This window comes from Oncorhynchus tshawytscha, linkage group LG13, assembly GCF_018296145.1.
Source record: "Oncorhynchus tshawytscha isolate Ot180627B linkage group LG13, Otsh_v2.0, whole genome shotgun sequence".
NCBI lineage: Eukaryota > Metazoa > Chordata > Actinopteri > Salmoniformes > Salmonidae > Oncorhynchus > Oncorhynchus tshawytscha.
The window spans coordinates 45669865-45690750 of NC_056441.1; the positions used below are offsets into that span (position 1 = coordinate 45669865).

Below are 20886 nucleotides of genomic sequence, written 5' to 3' on the forward strand. Positions count from 1 at the left end.
TTTATCTATAGGACTGTATGGGGAGGCCACATGGGAATATACTATCAATCATGTGATGAACTGTGCATCACACAGCACAGAACACGTCAATGTTCCAATAGAAAGCAACCTTTTGTATGACTGCCCTCACGATTAGGGAATTCCAGGCCAATGTAAATTCTAATAAAATTACAGCATATATTACAACTAAATAGCATGTAGAAAGCATGTACTGGGAGTGTAGGCAGTATGTGCTGAAGTGCGTGTGTGTGTGGAAAGAGGGGAGAGAGAGGGGAGATATAGAGAGCTCAAAATGAGACAGGGTCTCTTTCTGCCTCCTCTCAACATTAATGCATCAGGGATTTCAATGGCTGCAGCATTTCCCCTCTACTGCTGCAGAGCCATCAAACACTCTAGCTCACAGAGAGAGCGAGAGAAGAAAGAAGGGATAGACAGGGGAGAGAAGAGGAAGGAGGTATTAACCAGAGGGAGAGAGAGCATGGGGGATTGGAGGGTGGAGAGATAAAACGCAGGAGAAAGTGAGGAGAAAATTGGAAGATGGCTGACACGAGGAGACAAATGGAAGATGGCTGACACGAGGCATGAGTGGTGAGCGGGGCCCGTATGATAGGTCTGTGACAGGTGGGGACAGGATGTGATGTACAGTGCATTAGGGAAGTATTCCGACCTCTTGACTTGTTCCACATTTTGTTACGTTGGGTATGACGCTACAAGTTTGGCACACCTTTATTTGGGGAGTTTCTCCCATTCTTCTCTGCAGATCCTTTCAAGCTCTGTCAGGTTGGAAGGGGAGCATCGCTGCACAGCTATTTTCAGGTTTCTCCAGAGATCTTCGATCTGGTTCAAGTCCGGGCTCTGGCTGGGCCAATCAAGGACATTCAGTGACTTGTACCGAAGCCACTCCTGCGTTATCTTGGCTTTGTGCTTAGGGTCGTTGTCCTGTTGGAAGGTGAACCTTCACCCCAGTCTGAGGTCCTGAGTGCTCTGGAGCAGGTTTTCATCAATAACATTTTTTCCATTTAAATAAGAAAAATAACAAATAATTAACAGAGCAACAATAAAATAACAGTAACGAGGCTATATACAAGGAGTACTGGTACCGAGTCAATGTGCAGGGGCACAGGTTAGTCAGAAGTAATCGAGGTAATATGTACATGTAGGTAGATAAAGTGAATATGCATAGATAATAAACAGAGAGTAGCAGCAGCATAAAAATGGGGGGGGTGCAAGTAGTCTGGGTAGTCATTTGGTTAGCTGTTCAGGAGACTTATGGCCTGGGGGTAGAAGCTGTTAAAAAGCCTTTTGGGCCTAGACTTGGCGCTCTGGAACCACTTGCCATGTGGTAGCCGAGTTCAGTCTATGACTAGGGTGGCTGGAGTCTTTGGCTATTTTTAGGGCCTTCCTCTGACATCGCCTGTTAAGGAGGTTGATGGGGCCACCTTGGGGTCATGATAGGGGCTGCACCAAATGATTGATGTATTATAATAATTGATTATGCTTATGTTGTATTAATAGAAGGGGACGGGCTATAAGACCCCTCCCACACTACATTTATAGGTTCATGGACCACAGATTAGCAATATATGCATTTTAATTAAGGTTCAAATACTGTTCCACAGTTCTTTTCTAGTCTCTGCCTCTTATAAGAAACGGTCTGAGAGATGCGTGAGTTATTGCTGTCAAAACAGGGTGTCTGTGAGAAAGCGCCTCAAGTCTAAAAGAGATTCATAGACACAGAACCCTGCAGGGGAGTAAATAGATAAGAGACAAGTCAGACATACCACTGTAAGCCACACGGGAGTGGAAAATTACTGCTGAGCCCTTAGAAAACACCAGACTATTGTTCTCTCCTGCAAGTTTGTATAACTATATATGCATGTGCTTGGTCTCATGAGTAGAAGGTGTTGACGTAGGCAGTTACATCACTAGGGGTTGACTGCAAGCATATTAAAGCATCTTGGACCTTTTTTATTTTGCAAAACTTACTGAAACATGCACGCTGTGTTTTCATTGTCAACTTCTGTCTGCAATTGCATTAATAAAGGTTTGATTGATTTACTTGAAGATATTGTCTGATTGCTGATTTCACCAATAAGCCAATGATTGACAAGGAACAAGGTACCTATCCCCACTAGGTCCTGGATGGCAGGAAGCTTGGCCCCAGTGATGTAGTGCCTTGCAGTCGGAGGCCAAGCAGTTTCCATACCAGGCGGTGATGCAACCAGTCAGAATGCTCTCGATGGTGCAGCTGTAGAACTTTTTGAGAATCTGAGGACCCATGCCAAATCTTTTCAGTCTCTGAGGGGGAATAGGCAGTGTTGGGCCCTCTTCACAACTGTTTTGGTGTGTTAGGACCATGACAGCTCGTTGGTGATGTTGATAGCAAGGAACTTAAAGCTCTCAACCTGCTCCATTACAGCTCAGTTGATGAGAATGGGGGCGTGCTCAGCCCTCCTTTTCCTGTAGTCCATGATCATCTCCTTTGTCTTGATCACATTGAGGGAGCGGTTGTTATCCTGGCACCACACTGCAAGTTCTCTGACCTTCTCCCTATTGGTTGTCTCATCGTTGTTGGTGATCAGGCCACTGTTTGGTCATCAGCAAACTTAATGATGGTGTTGGAGTCCTGCTTGGCCATGCAGTCATTGGTGAACAGGGAGTACAGGAGGGGACTGAGCACGCACCCCTGAGGGGCCTCTGTGTTGAGGATCAGTGTGGAAGTTGTGTAGTTACCTACCCTTACCAACTGGGGGCGGCCTGTCAGGAAGTCCAGGATCCAGTTGCAGGGGGTGGTTTTTAATCCCAGGGTCCTTAGTTTAGTGATGAGCTTTGAGGGCACTATGGTGTTGAATGCTGAGCTGTAGTCAATGAATGGCATTCTCACGTAGGTGTTCCTTTTGTCCAGATGGGAAAGGGCAGTGTGGAGTGCAATAGAGATCATCTGTGGATCTGTTGGGACGGTATGCAAATTGGAGTGGGTCTAGGGTTTCTGGTATGATGGTGTTGATGTGAGCCATGACCAGCCTTTCAAAGCACTTTCCGAATGCACTGTATAGCGCTAGAGAGCAGTAAGGTTTTTCCGATGGCCGGGCTCACAGACACACGGCTCCTCCTGAAATAGGACTGGGATGGGTAAACAGAAAAGGTGCTGAGTGTAACAGATGGGATCGTACTTCGTAACTCTTGCGTTATGTTTTAAAGAAAATACTTTCCAGCCAGCGGTTCCAGTTGATTGGTGTTAATTCTCACAATGGACACAAAGAAGCACATTAGATGTGCAGGACAACATTATGTTGATGGCTGTAGATTTGTGATTCGTTGCTTACGTGTCAATATCAGACTGGGTATTTTGTAATCAAACATCATAACATTGACAAAAATAGTACACAATACAATAAATGTAAGTACCTGACGATAGACAAGGAAGCAAATTAGATGTGCACATCCCGAGTGGCGCAGCGATCTAACACACTGCATCTCCGTGCTGGAGGCGTCACTACAGACCCTGGTTCGATACCGGGCTGTATCACAACCGGCTGTGATCGAGAGTCCCATAGGGCAGCGTGCAATTGGCCAAGTGTGGTCTGGGTTAGGCCATCATTGTAAAATAAGAATTTGTTCTTAACTGAATTTCCTAGTTAAATAAAGGTTAAATAAAAATGTTAAAATATATTGATGGCTGTAGATTTGTGATTAGTCTGTTAGCATGGAACAATCTGTGAATTAACAGGGAGCTAATGCGACCGTTACAATTAGAGCATGCTAGCCCCCCCACACACACACCTTTGCCCTCAGAACAGCCTACATTCTCTCTACAAGGTGTCGAAAGCTTTCCACAGGGATGCTGACCCATGGTGACTTTGTTGCTTCCTACAGTTGTGTCAAGTTGGAGGGATGTCCTTGGTGACTTTGTTGCTTCCTACAGTTGTGTCAAGTTGGGAGGGATGTCCTTGCGGTGGTGGACCATTATTGATACACACGGAAAACTGTTGAGCATGAAAAACCCAGCAGAGCTGCCGTTCTTGACACAAACAGGTGCGTCTGGCACCTAGTACCAAAGGCACTTAAATATTTTTTCTTTCCCATTCACTCTCTGAATGGCACACATACACAATCCATGTCTCAATTGTCTCAAGGCTTAAAAATCATTTTTTAACCTGTCTCCTCCCCTTCATCTACAATGATTGAAGTTGATTTAACAAGTGACATCAATAAGGGATTATCACTGGTGTAAAGTAGTTAAGTGAAAATACTTTAAAGTACTACTTAAGTCGTTTTTTAGGATATCTGTACTTTACTATTAAAATGTTTGGCTACTTTTACTTCACTTAGATTCCAAAAGAAAATAATGCAATTTTTACTCCATACATTTTCTCTGACACCCAAAAGAACTCGTTACATTTTGAATGCTTAGCTGTACAGGAAAATCGTCACATTCAATCACTTATTAAGAGAACATCCCTGGTCCTCACTACTGCCTCTGATCTGGAGGACTCATTAAACACAAATTCTTAGTTTGTAAATGATGTCTGCGTGTTGTAGTGTGCCCCCGGCTATCCGTAAATAACATTTAAAAAATACAATTGTGCCGCCTGGTTTACTTAAAATAAGCCATTTTAAATTATTTAGAATTTCTCTTTTACTTTTGATATTTAAGTATGTTTTTGCAATTACATTTACGTTGATACTTAAGTATATTTAAAACCAAAAATGTTTAGACTTTTACCCAAATAGTATTTTACTGGGTGACTTTCACTGGAGTCATTTTCTATTAAGGGATCTTTACTTTCACTCAAGTATGACAATTGGGTACTTTTTCCACCACTGGAGACTTTTGATTTCACCTGGTCAGTCTATGTCATGGAAAGAGCAGGTGTCCTTAATGTTTTGTATAGTCAGTGTATAGCTTTTTGGAAAGAAACTCTTCATATCTCATTATCTGAGTAGAACTAACAAGGACTCAATTAGGGGGGGTTGTGGAGGGGGTAGAGAGAGAGAGAGAGCGAGAGAGAGAGAGAGAGAGAAACCGAGGAAGGCAGGGAGGGTGTTTGTGTGCTGTACGTGTTTGTGTAATGGAGAAAGAGTTAAAGGGAGGAGATAGTGTTTGTTGTGTGAGTTTGTTTAATGGAGAGAGAGAGAGAAAAAGAGAGGGAGGGAAGGAGAAAGGAAGAAATGGAGAGAGTGTTTGTGTAATCGCCTATGAAAGAATCATTCACCCTCTGTTCTATGACCCAGTCTGGAGAGTCACAGAAGCAAGCATGACAAGATCATCCACTTCAATCTGCCTACCTCTTTGTGGGCCTATCATATTGATGTAGATTTTTTTATTGTAAAGAAAGTATGAATAACAGACTCTATTAGGGGCTCTATTTTAATACACCTAACCCAATGGTAGATCTACGCACAGGTTCAAGGATGTGTCCGAAATATTTTAGCTATTTACACTATCACAATTATCGACGTACTTGATGGCGTTGCCGCGAAATAATGGTTTTTGATGAATAAACAAGTTGTGGTTTTGTCGAGGCTTGGCCCCTCACTGGCCAATCACGTGCTCCATGGCGAAATATGTGTTTGCTTCAGGTTGTGTATTTACAGTCTTTTATGTACTGCCTTAGTCCGTTATAGTTTGTTAAATGGCTTAACAGAAACGAAATAACAAAATGTAGGCCTATCCCATCTTTGCTAAATAGTTTAACTTAAACCCATTTGCAGTCCACATTGTTCTAAGTAATTGCATGGCTTCAATAGCATTCACACTGATATAGGGTCTAGGCCTACTGTAATTTGCAATATGACTGAACATGGACAGGCAAAACATTGTCAATAAGCAAGATTCAATTAATTATTGATGAGGCATAAAAAGAGAACGAATAATTCTAATTGTCACATTTTGACCCTAGTATTTGTGTTATTTGTTTGAATTGGTCAGAACGTGAGTTGGGTGGGCATTCTATGTTTTGTGTTTCTAGGTTGGTTTTCTGTGTTCGGCCTAGTATGGTTCTCAATCAGAGGCAGGTGTCGTTAGTTGTCTCTGATTGAGAATCATACTTAGGTAGCCTGGGTTTCACTGTTTGTTTGTGGGTGATTTGTTTCCTTGTCTGTGTTTTACACCACACGGACCTGTTTTCGGTTTCGGTATTTCACGTTACGTTTATTGTTTTTGTATCGAGTGTTCAGTTTGTGTTTTAATAAAAAACCATGGACACTTACCACGCCGCATATTGGTCCTCCGATCCTTCTCACCTCTCCTCTTCAGACGAAGAGGAGGAAAACCCTTACAATAATCAAATTCTAAACAAAACAAAAACTTGTTTTAAACAGTCTATGTCACACTTACAGGCACCATAATTTATCCCACGGGCATATAATATTAAAACAAAGCAGATTATGGAGGGTTTTACACACGTCCAAAACGGGACCTGCATAGCTAAAATAATGTGGGCCTGACTACAATGTATATGTAACAGTATAGACTTTACGTCCGTCCCCTCGCCCCGACCTGGGCGTGAACCAGGGATGCTTTGCACACGTCAACAGTCACCCTTGAAGCATCGTTACCCATCGCTCTACAAAAGCCGTGGCCCTTGCAAAGCAAGGGGATCCACTACTTCAAGGTCTCAGAGCAAGTGACGTCACCAATTGAAACTAGCTAGCCATTTCACATCGGCTACACATAGATAAACTGATAACGTCAACGCAGTTTTACTCCTCTAAAACTTTATATTTTAATAAAGCTTTGGTGGTTAAGATTTATTTCCAAGCAGTCTCAGGGGCCAAACCGTTCATCGATAGTCTTGATTACCTCACGATTGCATTAGACAGACACAAAAAAATGTAATTGAGAGCACTTGGTTTGTAATAAAATCAAATAGAATGGGGGAAAAACATTAGTTTTTATGTTTCTAAATACGAATTATACAGGCACTAAAAGCACATTAGGCTACTGTCGTTCCATACGCATATGGGCAGTGTGCATCACGGCTGGATAGGCTGCGTTTCCGCTGTCAAAAGCATGCCATAACCAACTGCGTTACCGCTTAAACCAGCTGTTGGTTGGCCTCAAATATCCCTATCAGCGCTGCCTGAAATTAACACTTTGGATCATGTTTTTAAGGACACACCTCAAATATTTCCACCCAACCATCTGAGTGCAAGCGAGTTTATCTAAGACAGTGATATAGCCAAACCTGGCATTAGGGCTGGAAAATTAGGGCTGAAAAATGCCAGTGCGTCAGTTTTTACATTACGAAATTGCAAATTAACATGCCATTTGACATTAGCGCCACCTTAACAGCCGCCGAAAATAGGGCCACTGGTTTCCAATACTATTATTCAAATACTTAAGCTAAAGCTTGACTGTGCTTGCACTTTTACTCAAAAACTATGTTAACCCAGGCCTCCCAAGGCAGGGCGGTGGTGACTGGTAGGGGAAACAAACATAACATCAGTCTAACATTCAGATGAAAATCTTTGACACAGCAGCCACAACACTACTCTGCATTGGGGACCTGGGGACTGTCCCACTCTTGGCAACCAAAGTTGTTTGGGTTCTTTCCCCACTACATCTGGGCAACAGACAGACATTGATTGTGTAACCCAGCACCTTGTTTGACTGTGTGTGTCTGGGTCTCCTGGGCTCTTAGCTAGCAGGCCGGCTGATGGAGAGTGTGAGAAAGGGAGAGACGGAAACCCTTTTGTCCCATCAGCAGGGCCTCAGGTTACACTCCGAGCAGCAGAGGAGAACCTTAACACCCTCTCACAGACTGGGCCTGCCCCTTTGTAAAACTGTAGGTGAGGAAGGGAGAGGTACTGTTGTGGGGTGGGACTGGGGACTATGACAACAAAACTAACCATTTCAGTTGTCTGTGTAATGGATCAATAAATAACATTTTATTTGTATGGGATTGTATTGATACTGATTCAATGAAAATGATGTGTGTCTGGAAGTGATGATTTCTGAATTCCTTGAAATTGTTGTGTTTGTGATGCTGACCTGAACCAAATGAATCCCGGACACATATTAAGACTAATCCCGGACCATGAAGCACTAGATTCTCTATTGAGCTTGCTTTTTAGTCCAAGGCTGGCCTTAATCTGTGCGCAGTAAACCCACCCTAAACATTTATGACAGCTTTGGCTTAGTTTATTAACCACACCTAGAAACTGACTGACTAGACATCCCAACCTGGTCTCAGAGCATTTCATATTATTCTGTATGTAAATCCAAGACACTTCCTTTAGTATAATATGCTACGTTTCGTATGGTATGTATTAATTTGTGAATGTCCATCGCCCATTTCGTATGATGTTACGAATTATAATTCATTTTATAAATGTGCAATATATTACGAAATTGAAAAACGTACAATATGTTAAGAATTTGCCAAACTTATATGTTACGAATTCTAACTAGGCAGCTAGGTGGCTAACGTTAGCTAGCTGGCTAACATTAGCTCGGTTAGGGGCTAGGGTTAAGGTTAAGTTTAGGAGTTAACACACACACACACACACACACAATTGCCCTTGTCCTGTCTATATTAAAGTTATTTTTGCAAAACTGTGTACGGAAGCATTTAGCAAGGTTGATTTGTCAGTGGCGGTGCACATCATATAATGCAATCAAGTACTGACAGGCATAGCCAAGATTTTCCAATTGCATTACACTATATAAAATGCAGTGGGGTGCAGCTTTTTGTCTGAAACAGCAGGTAGCATAGTGGTTAAGACGCTGGGCTAGTAACTAAAAGGTTGCTGGTTTGACTCCCTGTGTTGACTAGGTGAAATAAATCTGTCAATGTGCCTTTGAGCAAGGCACTTAATCCTAATTGCTCCTGTAAGTCACTCTGGATAAGAGTGTCTGCTAAATGACTATAACATTTCTAAAATGAAACAGCATGGTACAAAGGGCTTAGTTCACTGTGTGTCCATGTATGCTACCAACATAACACCCTATTCCTTATGTAGTGCATTACTACCTATGGACCTTGGTCAAAAGTAGTGCTCTAGATTTTGCTCATCATATGTTTTGGTGGATGGTTTCTACAGGGATGTCTTGTGATAGCAACCTGAACTGTTCCCCAAGAAGAGTTATTCAACAGACCCTGTTTCATTTTCACTGTTCTGCTGTGGAGGTGGATCTAAATGAGAATCTTTATGACCCCTCTTTCCCTTTCTGTCTCTATCTTCCTTTCCCTCTCTCTCTCTCTCGTCTCTCTCAGCAACAATGCTTGAGATCAACAAAGAATATTGACTTGTTGGTAAATATCCAAAAGGCTCCTGCTTACCAGGTACTGAAAGTGGAACTGACAGCGTTTTAGCAACATTAAATCGTATTCAAATCTGTTTACATACAGGCTCAGGAAGAATATGGTCATTTAGAAAGGGTTATTAGATATGGTCATTTTCACGTTTTCATAAATTCATAGAATGTTTGGGAACGATGTATAGTAAGGGATTTGTGAAAATTCTATAGGAATATAGAGTGGGAAAGCAGCCGTGCGTTTGGACAATTATTAGAAACTGTTGTGAATAAAGCCTAATAAAAACATTGTCTCCTCCATGACCAGAGTCTACGCAGACCAGTGCGCCATAGCCAACCAGAGCTACATTTATGCAAATAAGCCATGTGCCACATGGGCCTGCCATCATTCACTTTTAACTGGCATGTGTATTTACAGGCAGTAGCAACAGTGTGACTTTAAATCAATAGAATGCATTGTAAATATATGTAAATATCACAGGAGTCCTCATGTATTTGGGAAATTTACAGTCCTATTGATCAAACAACCATGAAAAGGTAGGCTCTCTCTCCCTCAGTTATGCACAACAACACCATCAAAAACTAATGCTAGCCAGAGCAAGTTGAGAAAAAAATCTAAAGAGGGATCATAAGATAATAGATTATCCCTCTCAAACATTTTTAGCTAGTTGGCAGTCAAAATTTCACTGATAAAAAATGACTAATAATTGCCTGTTCGTCCTTCTGCAGCTCCAAACCACGTTTTGACAACTGAATGGGAACTTGCATGCCTGCCCAATTCCAAATACATTTGATCGACAACTAATTCATCATTTGCCCCCAGTATGTCAGCGTGTTCTGGGTTGTTCAAGAATTCAGAGCGTTTCAGTCTCCAAGTGTTCAGAGCACACACTGCATGCTCTGGCTGAGGAGTAGGATTGATCACAGCATTCATGACAGTTTAGTTTAGCAGACACTCTTATCCAGAGCAATTTACAGGATAAATTAGGGTAAATTGCCTTGCTCAAGGGCACATCAGACTCTTCACCTAGTTGGCTCTGGGATTTGAACCAGCAACCTTTTGGTTACTAGCCCAACACTCTTAACGGCTAGGCTACCTGCTCACAACGGCAATCAAGCACCCAAGGTAACTGGCTAAAGTTGGCTAGCTTGCTAGATACTTCCAGAGACAAATGAGAGAACGCCTCACTGGCCATTTTACTCACCCTAGCAGAGCTGGTTAGGCTGTTTACATGTTATCTAGAGTGTTACTGAATAACTGTGCTGCTGGCAACAATTGAATTACTTTTTTACTGACGTTGACTGACACCGGTCATATTCAGCGGGTGTTGCGTGTTCGTAAATTCATCAGTTATTCTGCACTCTGGCGCAGTCAGACGAGAGTGCTCTGAAATTGGAGTAGATAGCCAGAGTGAAATTAGAACACAAGAGATATGCTAGCTGGATAACAGTCGTTCAATTTCTGCATAGCTAAATAGCTAGCAAAGCATTCATATGTCTTGCTAGCTAACCAAATGACACCTGCATCTCTAGCTGTAGCCACCAAAAATCGATATGAGGGGAAAAAGTCGGTCACCTACCCACTCCTCCAATGACATGATATCCTACCAGCATCTAGCTAGCTAACATTAGGCTCTGTGTTTTAAGCTTGATAAATAGCTACATAAATAGATACGCTAGCCCAGCGTTTCCCAAACTCGATCCTCAGGACCCGAAGGGGTTTACATTATTATTATTTTTGCCTTAAAACGACACAGCTGATTCAAATGATCAAAGCTTGATGATTAGTTTAATATTTTAATCAGGTGTGTAGTGCTAGGGCAAAAATCTAAATGTGCACCCCCTGGTGGCCCATGGACCAAGTTTGGGAAGCGCTGCGCTAGCCTATTAGCCACATTATGACTGATTCATTGCCCTTGCTAGTTTGATTGTATTGACATTCCAGGCCTTAGTTACATTAATCTGTTTTTGTCCAAGTTGAAACTGAAACAGTGCATCCCAAATGGGTGGAGGCATCAAACAATGTACCAATGTAAATTGGAATGGTAGAGTTATGTATTTTATGGAGTCATCAGAATTGTATGGGAAGGTCTGCTCAATCCAAGATTACAACTAATTGATTACAGCATTACCCCAAAAATGGAGGAGGCAGGTGGCAGCAGGAGGAGGTAGGGAACTGGTCTGTATGCCCAATATAAAGGTCCAATTAGAAAGTATACCAGTTTCATTTGAGGATCAGGATGTTGACATCTGTGCCACGGGTGTATGAGTAGATATATAAAATGATGCAAGAGTAACGATTTGTTGATTTTCAGCAAAAATTATTGTATAACAAAATGTTGAATATTTGGGCCATAAAATCATCGAAGCTCTGCAGATTTTGTTGTGAGGATACTGAATCAATAGACCATTTGATTTGGTATTGCCCTCAGATAGCCTGTTTCTGGTCTCAGGTTCAGGAGTGGCTGAAAAAGCATAATATTAATCAAAAATTGACCCTAGAAATAGCATTGTTTGGAGATCTGGAGAGACACTTTGTCTGTAAAATATTCAGTAGAGTAGTTTGCGATGTTGTGTGGTTTTGTAAAAAAAAAAACTCTTTCAACAAAAGAGGCGGACGTGTTCGAATTCCTACCCATAATAGTGTTCAACGGTCTCATCACCCCTTACTTCATCAATTTAGTCCTGATTGATCGACTATCGAGGATCGCTATGGGGCGCAATTGGGCGATGTAGACTTCTACACAATCGCCCAACCTTCACACACACACACACACACACACACACACACACACACCCTCTCTGTGTGTGGTTACAGTAGGCTAATGTATATCAATGGTTTTAGGAACAGCAGTAACATCAGGCAGGATTTAGGCTACCAACTGCCTAGCCAGTTGTAGCTCAATCTTGGGTGCAATGATCACGTTCCCGCACTGACTGACTGTGTGGAGTCTCATTGACTTAATGTTATGTTAGCCTACATGCTACACAAGCAAAGTTATATATAGCTGTCGGCTATATTAGCCACGGCTTACCGTTCTTTGTGTTGCTTCAAATGTTGGAAGTTGTTGCGCCTCCGTCTGTAATTTTCTTCCCGCATGTTTTGCAAGTTGCAATCCATAGTCCATAGTTTTTTGTAGTCTTTATATCCAAAAATAATAATTTGGGGTATCATCTTTCCAAGGGCTCCATCTGAATTCACCCGCCGACATTCCTCTGCATTGCCACACGCAACTTTTTCTCAGCTAGCACAATTTGATTGGCTGCTGTCCGATTCAAACTGTAATCCGTTAAATGAAGAGTTGATGCACTGCACACTTTATTTAATAGCATAATTTTTTATATTTGAGCTTGGGGAGGGTATCAAGTCAGTTCGAGTCAAAAGGCTCAAGTCCAAGTTAAGTCACGAGTCATTGGTGTTAAAGTCAAAGTCGAGTTGCAAGTCATCATATTTGTGACTCGAGTCTGACTCGAGTCCAAGTCATGTGACTCGAGTCCACACCTCTGGTGCTTGGTATCTGGCAGTAATAGACCAGGTTGCCGCGCTTGATAGCTAGCTGCTTCGCCAATGTAGTACCACCTTGTCTGAGCAAGGATCCCTGTACATATATCAGCGGTCCCAGCGTTAACGCTAACTACTTCGCAGGATCCAGATATGAATGGGAAAACTAATATGACATTTTTGTCACTTGAATCACCAGCTTGTGTGTGTGTGTGTATGTGTGTGTATGTGTGTGTGTGTGAGCCATGAAATAAAGCATTACCACAATTGCTTCTGGGTTTGACTCTTTATCACCTAAAGTAATGTTCATGTAGAAAAGTTATTGCCATAGTCGATTCTTCTATTTAGAACAACATTAAAGATGCGCTATGTAGAAATCGCTCCACACATAGTGCACGTCGACCCTTTCCTAGATTTAATGTCAGATCTATAACTCACATTTCTATGTGAATTTGGTCCGGTGGCCCAAAAGGTTGTATATTGCAGCTTTAACACCATAGAGTTTCAATGAAAAGCTACCATTACAAACACATGATAAGAAAATAAAGTAAGCATATAATTATTTCACAAGATGTTTGTTGCAGAAATTCATGTCAAGTCATCCTCTCTTCAGACATCTTGGAGGCCATGTCTAATTGTGTTGAAATGCATGCCAAGTCATCCTCTCTTCAGACATCTTGGAGGCCATGTCAAACTCACAACTTTATATTCTCCAGTTCCCCCCTTTCTCTGCATCTGCAATCTTTCACATTACATGGCTCCCTTCCACACTTATCTAGAATGAAAATTCTATGCAAATAACTCCGATCCCACACATGTAACCCATTTACACACATGTAACCCATTTACACACAGTCACATGCACTCCCCCACATTCAGGACAGAATCCAGGGCAAAACTGAGAAAGAGAAGAAGGATAAAGTAGAGCCTGTGTGAAAGAGACCGGAGCAAAATATTGATCTGTGATGGTATCAGACACCATGTTTTGACCCAAAAACATCTACAGTAATTCCCAGTGGTGAACAATGATAATATAATCCACCTTCCAGTCAGTGTGTGTGTGTGTGTGTGTGTGTGTGTGTGTGTGTGTGTGTGTGTGTGTGTGTGCTGAGCCAGCAGGATCCAAGGAACCAAGGCTCCAGAGGTGTTTAGGACCACTGGGCACACACACAAAAACACCAGTAGCACTAACCATCCATGGCACTGAGAGGCGGATAGAGGATGATGAAATGGGAATGTTCGCAGAGCATGAGCGAGTCACAGCACAATGAACATAACCATCTGCGGTTATATTATATCACTAAACATTTATCCAATGTTGATTTTGTGTGTGTGTGACATACCATCTTTAAAGCAAAACTGTTTGGATATAAGATTAGGGAGCTTTGTAAGGGAATGTCCATCCTATAACCAGTAATGAATGGAGATATCTATAGGTGTCCCATTAGAATTGTCAGGTCACCTTTTATGTGTATGGGGCATCCGTCACATATAAGCTTCGTCACACAAGTAGGCAGCCATTAACCTCAAACCAAGCACACTCACACACACGAATAGACAATGTTGGGTAGGTAACTTTCTAAATCTAATCCGTTACAGTTACTAGTTACTTGTCCAAAATTGTAATCAGTAACGTAATTTTTGGATTACACAAACTCAGTAACGTAATCTGATTACATTCTGTAATGCCCTTATTAAGAGGAATTAGAAGAAGACACAAATGTATGTTACCAATTGAAGAACATCTATTGCAGGATAAATCAATGTTAAAGTTTACATAGCTGGCCATATATGGATGTTAAATTTTACTTTATGGGTTGGTTATGTAGGCTTTTTCTAACTCATCGCTTTCAACTACATATAATAATAATTTTAAATTATTTATTTACATAAAAATCAAAGTATCAGAATTCCAATCATTCCAATAAATGTTATACCCCTTGATCTTCAAAAATAACACTTGGAAATATGGAAGTATAGATTAACCAAATTGTTTTACCTAGCATAACCTCAAAACTAAGGACTTATTAGCCAGCCCTACTCTGTTGTTTATGATTTTGTTGTCATGGAGGACTGATTGGGCTCATTGATTCGAGCTGAAAAATAAATGCTGCCCTCATGGAATGGCATGCTTTGAGCACTACTGGAAAGTGCTATTTACATGTGAAAAATGAATGCCATATGTTGCATTTGCTATAGGCCTACTGTTAACCTTTTTGTTGGTGACACTTTTATATATTGATAATATGCAGCTGTTTAAAGGGAAAATGCACAGATGAAACAATAACAAAACGATCGCCCCGCCTCTTTTTGGTAAAAAGCTGAGGGATAGGCCTGGAGAAATGTAACCACTTTCAGATTAAAAGACAGAGCTATGGATGCAAGGACTGACCATCCATGATATCAAAATGATTGTTTTAACCATGTTATGAGGCTATACAGTGTTTGTTTACATTTACAATATTTAAAAACATTGGAGAAAAACAAGCTTATATTTTGGGTTCTCATGGAGTGTGACAGTTAAACTAAGCTCATGAGGCAAGTTATATTCCTCAAGAATCAATGGATATATACAGTACCAGTCAAACGTTTGGACACACCTACTCATTCAAGGGCTTTTCTTTATTTTTATTATTTTCTACATTGTAGAATAATAGTGAAGACATCAAAACTATGAAATAACACATATGGAATCATGTAGTAACCAAAAAAGTATTAAACAAATAAAAATAAATGTTTGAGATTCTTCAAAGTAGCCACCCTTTGTCTTGATGACAGCTTTGCACACTCTTGGCATTCTCTCAACCAGCTTCATGAGGAATGCTTTTCCAAAAGTCTTGAAGGAATTCCCACACATGCTGAGCACTTGTTGGCTGCTTTTCTTTCACTCTGCGGTCCAACTCATCCCAAACCACCTCAATTGGGTTGAGGTTGGGTGATTGTGGAGGCCAGGTCATCTGATGCAGCACTCCACCACTTTCCTTCTTGGTCAAAAAGCCCTTACACAGCCTGGAGGTGCATTTTGGGTCATTGTCCTGTTGATAAACAAATGATAGTCCCACTAAACACTAACCAGATGAGATGGCGTATCGCTGAAGAATGCTGTGGTTGCCATTCTGGTTAAGTGTGCCTTGAATTCTAAATAAATCACCGACAGTGTCACCAGCAAAGCACACGCACACCATCACACCTCCTCGTCCATGCTTCACGGTGGTAACCACACATGCAGAGATCATCCGTTCACCTACTCTGCGTTTCACAAAGACATGGCTGTTGGAACCAAAAATCTCAAATTTGGACTCATCAGGACAAAGGACAGATTTCCAACGATCTATTGTCCAATGCTTGTGTTTCTTTGCCCAAGAAAGTCTCTTCTTCTTATTGGTGTCCTTTAGTAGTGGTTTCTTTGCAGCAATTCGACCATGAAGGCCTGATTCACGCAGTCTCCTCTGAACAGTTGATGTTGAGATGTGTCGGTTACTTGTACTCTGTGAAACATGAATTTGGGCTTCAATCTGAGGTACAGTTAACTAATGAACTTATCCTCTGCAGCAGAGGTAACTCTGGGTCTTCCTTTCCTGTGGCGGTCCTCACGAGAGCCAGTTTCATCATAGCGCTTGATGGTTTGATGGTTGAAGAAACTTTCAAAGTTCTTGACATTTTCCAGATTTACTGACCTTCATGTCTTAATGTAATGATGGACTGTCGTTTGTCTTTGCTTATTTGAGCTGTTCTTGCCATAATATGGACTTTATAAGGGCAGAAGGCGAGACGCAAATGCAGACACAGGAGGCAGATGGCTGAGCTCCGATATTTATTATACCAAAAGGGGTAGGCAAAAGGCAGGTCGGGGACAGGCGAGAGTTCATAAACCAGGTCAGAGTCCAAACAGTACCAGGCGATAGGCAGGCTCGAGGTCAGGACAGGCAGGGGTTCAGTGAACAGGTCTGAGTCCAAACAGTACAAGGGGATAGGCAGCTCGAGGTCAGAACAGGCAGAGTGGTCAGGCAGGCGGATTTGGCGTCAGGATAGGCAAGGGTCAAAACCAGGAGGCTACGAGAAAACAGAGACTGGGAAAAATAGGAGCTAGGAGAAACGCTGGTTGACTTGGAAAAACAAGACAAACTGGCACAGAGAGACAGGAAACACAGGGATAAATACACCGGGGACTAATGGGGAAAACAGGAGACACCTGGAGGTGGGTGGAGACAATCACAGACAACCAACCAAGACCGATGAAACAGATCAGGGCGTGACAGACTTGGTCTTTTACCAAATAGGACTATCTTCTGTATATCACCCCTACCTTGTCACAACAAAACTGATTGGCTCAAATGCATTAAGAAGGAAAGAAAATCCACAAATTAACTTTTAACAAAGCACACCTGTTAATTGAAATGCATTCCAGGTGACTACCTCATGACCGGAAGATTGCAAGTTCAAACCCCCGAGCTGACAAGGTACAAATCTGTCGTTCTGTCCCTGAACAGGCAGTTAACCCACTGTTCCTAGGCCGTCATTGAAAATAAGAATTTGTTCTTAACTGACTTGCCTAGTTAAATAAAGGTTAAAAAAAAATGAAGCTGGTTCAGGGAATGCCAAGAGTGTGCAAAGCTGTCATCAAGGCAAAGGGTGGCTACTTTGAACAATCTCAAATAAAAAAATATATTTTGGTTTCTACATGATTCCATGTTTTATGTCATAGTTTTGATGTCTTCACTCTTATTCTACAATGTAGAAAATAGTAAAAAATTAAGAAAAACCCTGGAATGAGTGTGTGTCCAAACTTTTGACTGGTACTATGTACATAATTCATAAGTCAAAAAATGGATGTAGCATCTCCAGATCGACTCTTTAAGTCTATCAAAAGTGTGCAAGTTTGAGCATGTGTCCATTAGGCCTATGGATTTGTTTTATCTATCAACATGAATTAGCTTCAGCAATAAAAGCCCCACTTGTATTCCATAGGCTTGGATCTGCACTAAGCAGCTGTTGCAAGACCGCATTTGGCTGTCTGGCTGTCCACTGGTTTCAAAAACAATGATTGACAGGCGTCTTGAATTCAAACATTATTGGGTTCAAATACACATTTAGATTTGTGAACAGCCATCCACAACAACCACAATCCGTAAGGTGCAAATAGCTAAATGAGAGAGCAGGAGTGTGATTCACATCCATGCGCTATATCAGTAACACTGCTGTCATCCTTAACTCCAAGCTTTTATTCAAGTTGGATAATCTTTGGATGCCGACAGCTGTCGCACCATTGGAAAACATAGCTTGGACTGTAGCCTATTCCTGCTCTTTTCCCACGATCCATCAAACACATTTGGTGTCTCTGACTTGTGGTCAGACTCTCTCAGGTGGAACAAACTTAAATGTGCGCCTTTTTTCAATGCTGACTTGAATGTTATTGAGAAAATAGAGAAGTGTCAAATATTTTTTGCCCAAACATCCTTTCTGAATTTAAAAGTAAATCCTCGAAGTAATCATCTAGTTTTTCAAGAGTATCTGTAATATGATTACAATATTTTTGCTGGTAACATAACAGATTACTGTTACCGTTTTTGTAATCCCTTACATGTAATTCGTTACTCCCCAACCCTGCGAATTGACAACATCATGAATTGGCTATTGACATGTAACATGTGCCATGGCCCATGAAGCACGGGTATTTAATAGGCAGCCCAGATGAAATTCAGGCAGGTGTAGGAATTATTTCACTGAACCTAATTTTAATATTATTATTATAAAAGTCTGGTCAACTCAAAACACACGTTTTATCAACCAATATGCTACTCCTCTTATATCAGGTGTCGAAGTAGGCTAGAACACAGGCTACATGTGTAATGATAATGCGTGTGGGCCTTTAGCCTTGCCCATAGTCAGAGAATTGAGAGAACCCACCCTTCCCCTCCCGAAACCCTACGGAGCTGTACATTTGGCAGGTTGACGTTTATTGTCATGAATCTTGCCCTGGAGGCAGAACAGAGCGATTCCCGCTAGATGGGCCAGCAGCAAAGTCAAAATTGGCTATATGAAATTCAAGAAAACAACAATTATTTTTTGGTCTTAATTCATGGCTATGGTTAGGAATTCAAGTTAGCCGTGTGGTTAAGGTTAGGGTTAACGTTAGGGTTATGTTTAAAATCCGATGTTATGACTTTGTGTCTGTGGCAGTTGACCGCTCTGCAGAGCTACCTCCAGAACAAGATTCATGACGAAAAACGCTAACCTGAGTAAATTTGCTGCATCAGGGTTCTTTCTGTCAGCCATTCGCTGAAAACGAAAGAAACGAGGTAGCCTTACAAAGGCGAGTGGTCGTAGGCTATGGATGCTCTACGCCCTCAGCAGCAGGAGACATACACAGATGTTCGTAGCCAAATAAACCACACCTTAGTCCACCACTGCTATTTTCATGAAGGCTAAGCGGCAAGGCGCCTGTTCTGTGTACGAGCTCCAAGTACCGCAGTCTACTCACACAAAGGCGTGGGCCACGCACTGCCACGCCACCAGACCCACTTATTCAATACACACAACACACGCTGTGATTATTTCACACACACCCAGTCTGTTATTAAATGACTAAATAAGTGGCTTACCGGGTGCTTTGTCTGCTTTATCTACTTTAATGATCTCCATTTCCCGTTGTGATTAGGTTGATCAGTGAGGGAAGTTAGAGACGGTGCGTTTCTGGAAGATGTCAGAGCTGGTCTGGTCGGGATGTGGTTCTTCTTCCCCCCTGCTTTGCCTGGCTCTGTAATCAACAAGCGTGATGGGTGAGAACAGCTGTTTTGTCAATGGCCGGACTGTCCGTGAGTCAACTGATATTAGTTATAAGTGAAGGGTAGAATGGCTGACTTGGAGATTTTGGGATAATTTCCGAACGAGCAAATTGGACGCTGTGTCTGTATTTTCTCTGTCCACGCTCGTGCATTAAACCAGTGTCCGCGCGCTGCTTATCCGGAGCTGGCTGTCCTCTCGCTTTGGTGCTGAAGTCTATGCTGCAGCTCGGGCTCCTGTGAAATACAGAGGTGACGTCACGACAGACATTACATGTTAGAAAGTGCGTTACATGTTAGAAAGTGGGGGAGTCACTTCCACTATTGAATCTGTGAATCCGACAACAAACACCTGCTATATATTTTCCTAGACATTAAATAAGGCTTTTTTCCATTTTACATAATCAAGGTGAGAATAGCTTCGAGAAAGCGTTGACTATCACGAGATAGGGTGCATCAGAGTCTGCCCAATAACATTCTCCTCGTCATAGCCTACTCTTCTGCGATTTTTACATCGACTCATTTGTATTCAGAGCACTCAGAAGTTTGCTTCTCACATAATCTAGCTGAGCTCAGAAGTCCCTTTGATCCCATGTATATAGGCCTAAGATTTCTGCTATTTTAGAAAGCTGAATATGTCTGGATAAAGAAGAAACTACAAGTCCTGTTCTTTTTCAGATATAGTCTCAAGTAATGACTCAATTGGGTGCAGATGTAGGCTGTAGAAATTAAAATATGTTCACAGGATTTTCATCAACTACGTTTAGTGTGAGTTTCCATGGTAGCACCCAAGTACAGTGATGTTACTGTGATGGGCATACTTTTGGGTGACCTGTAGGCTGTAGGGGCTTAAGGGCTGATGATGACATATTGCATTTTAGTTGCCCCCAAAAATATTGAAATTGAAATATGCTGAACAAAAATATAAATGCTAAATGTAAAGTCAAAAAAGAAAGGAGGACCAAGGCACTCTTCATATAATTAATTAAAATGCCTTTATTAGTATGGCATGTTCAAAAGAAACAAACGTTGTCTTTTTTTTTAAACAACGCGTTTCAGCTGCATGGCCTTCGTCACTCCCTGACAAAGGCCATGCAGCTGAAACACGTCATTTAAAAAAAAAACTTTGTTTCTTTTGAACATACCAGACTAATAAAGGCATTTTAATTAATTATATGAAGAGTGCCTTGGTCCTCCTTTCTTTTTTGATGACCAATTCACCCCGTTTACCAAAGAGCACCTTCTGTCTACCAAAATGTACTATTGTGTACCTTAGTAGCACTTCCTTTCCTCCTCTTTCTACTAGCAACATGTAAAGTGTTGGTCTCATGTTTCATGAG

General features: G+C 41.6%; 1 protein-coding gene across 1 annotated transcript in view; it reads right to left on the reverse strand.

Moving 5' to 3' along the window:
* LOC112265000 (fibroblast growth factor 12) overlaps positions 1-19808 on the reverse strand; it is a 139781-nt gene extending 119973 nt beyond the window's left edge. The window contains exon 1 of the mRNA XM_024441962.2: positions 19367-19808. Within this exon, the coding sequence (XP_024297730.1) occupies positions 19367-19406 (40 nt within the window). The 5' untranslated portion in view covers positions 19407-19808. The remainder of the gene's footprint in view (positions 1-19366) is intronic.
* Between the last annotated feature and the right edge of the window lie 1078 nt (positions 19809-20886).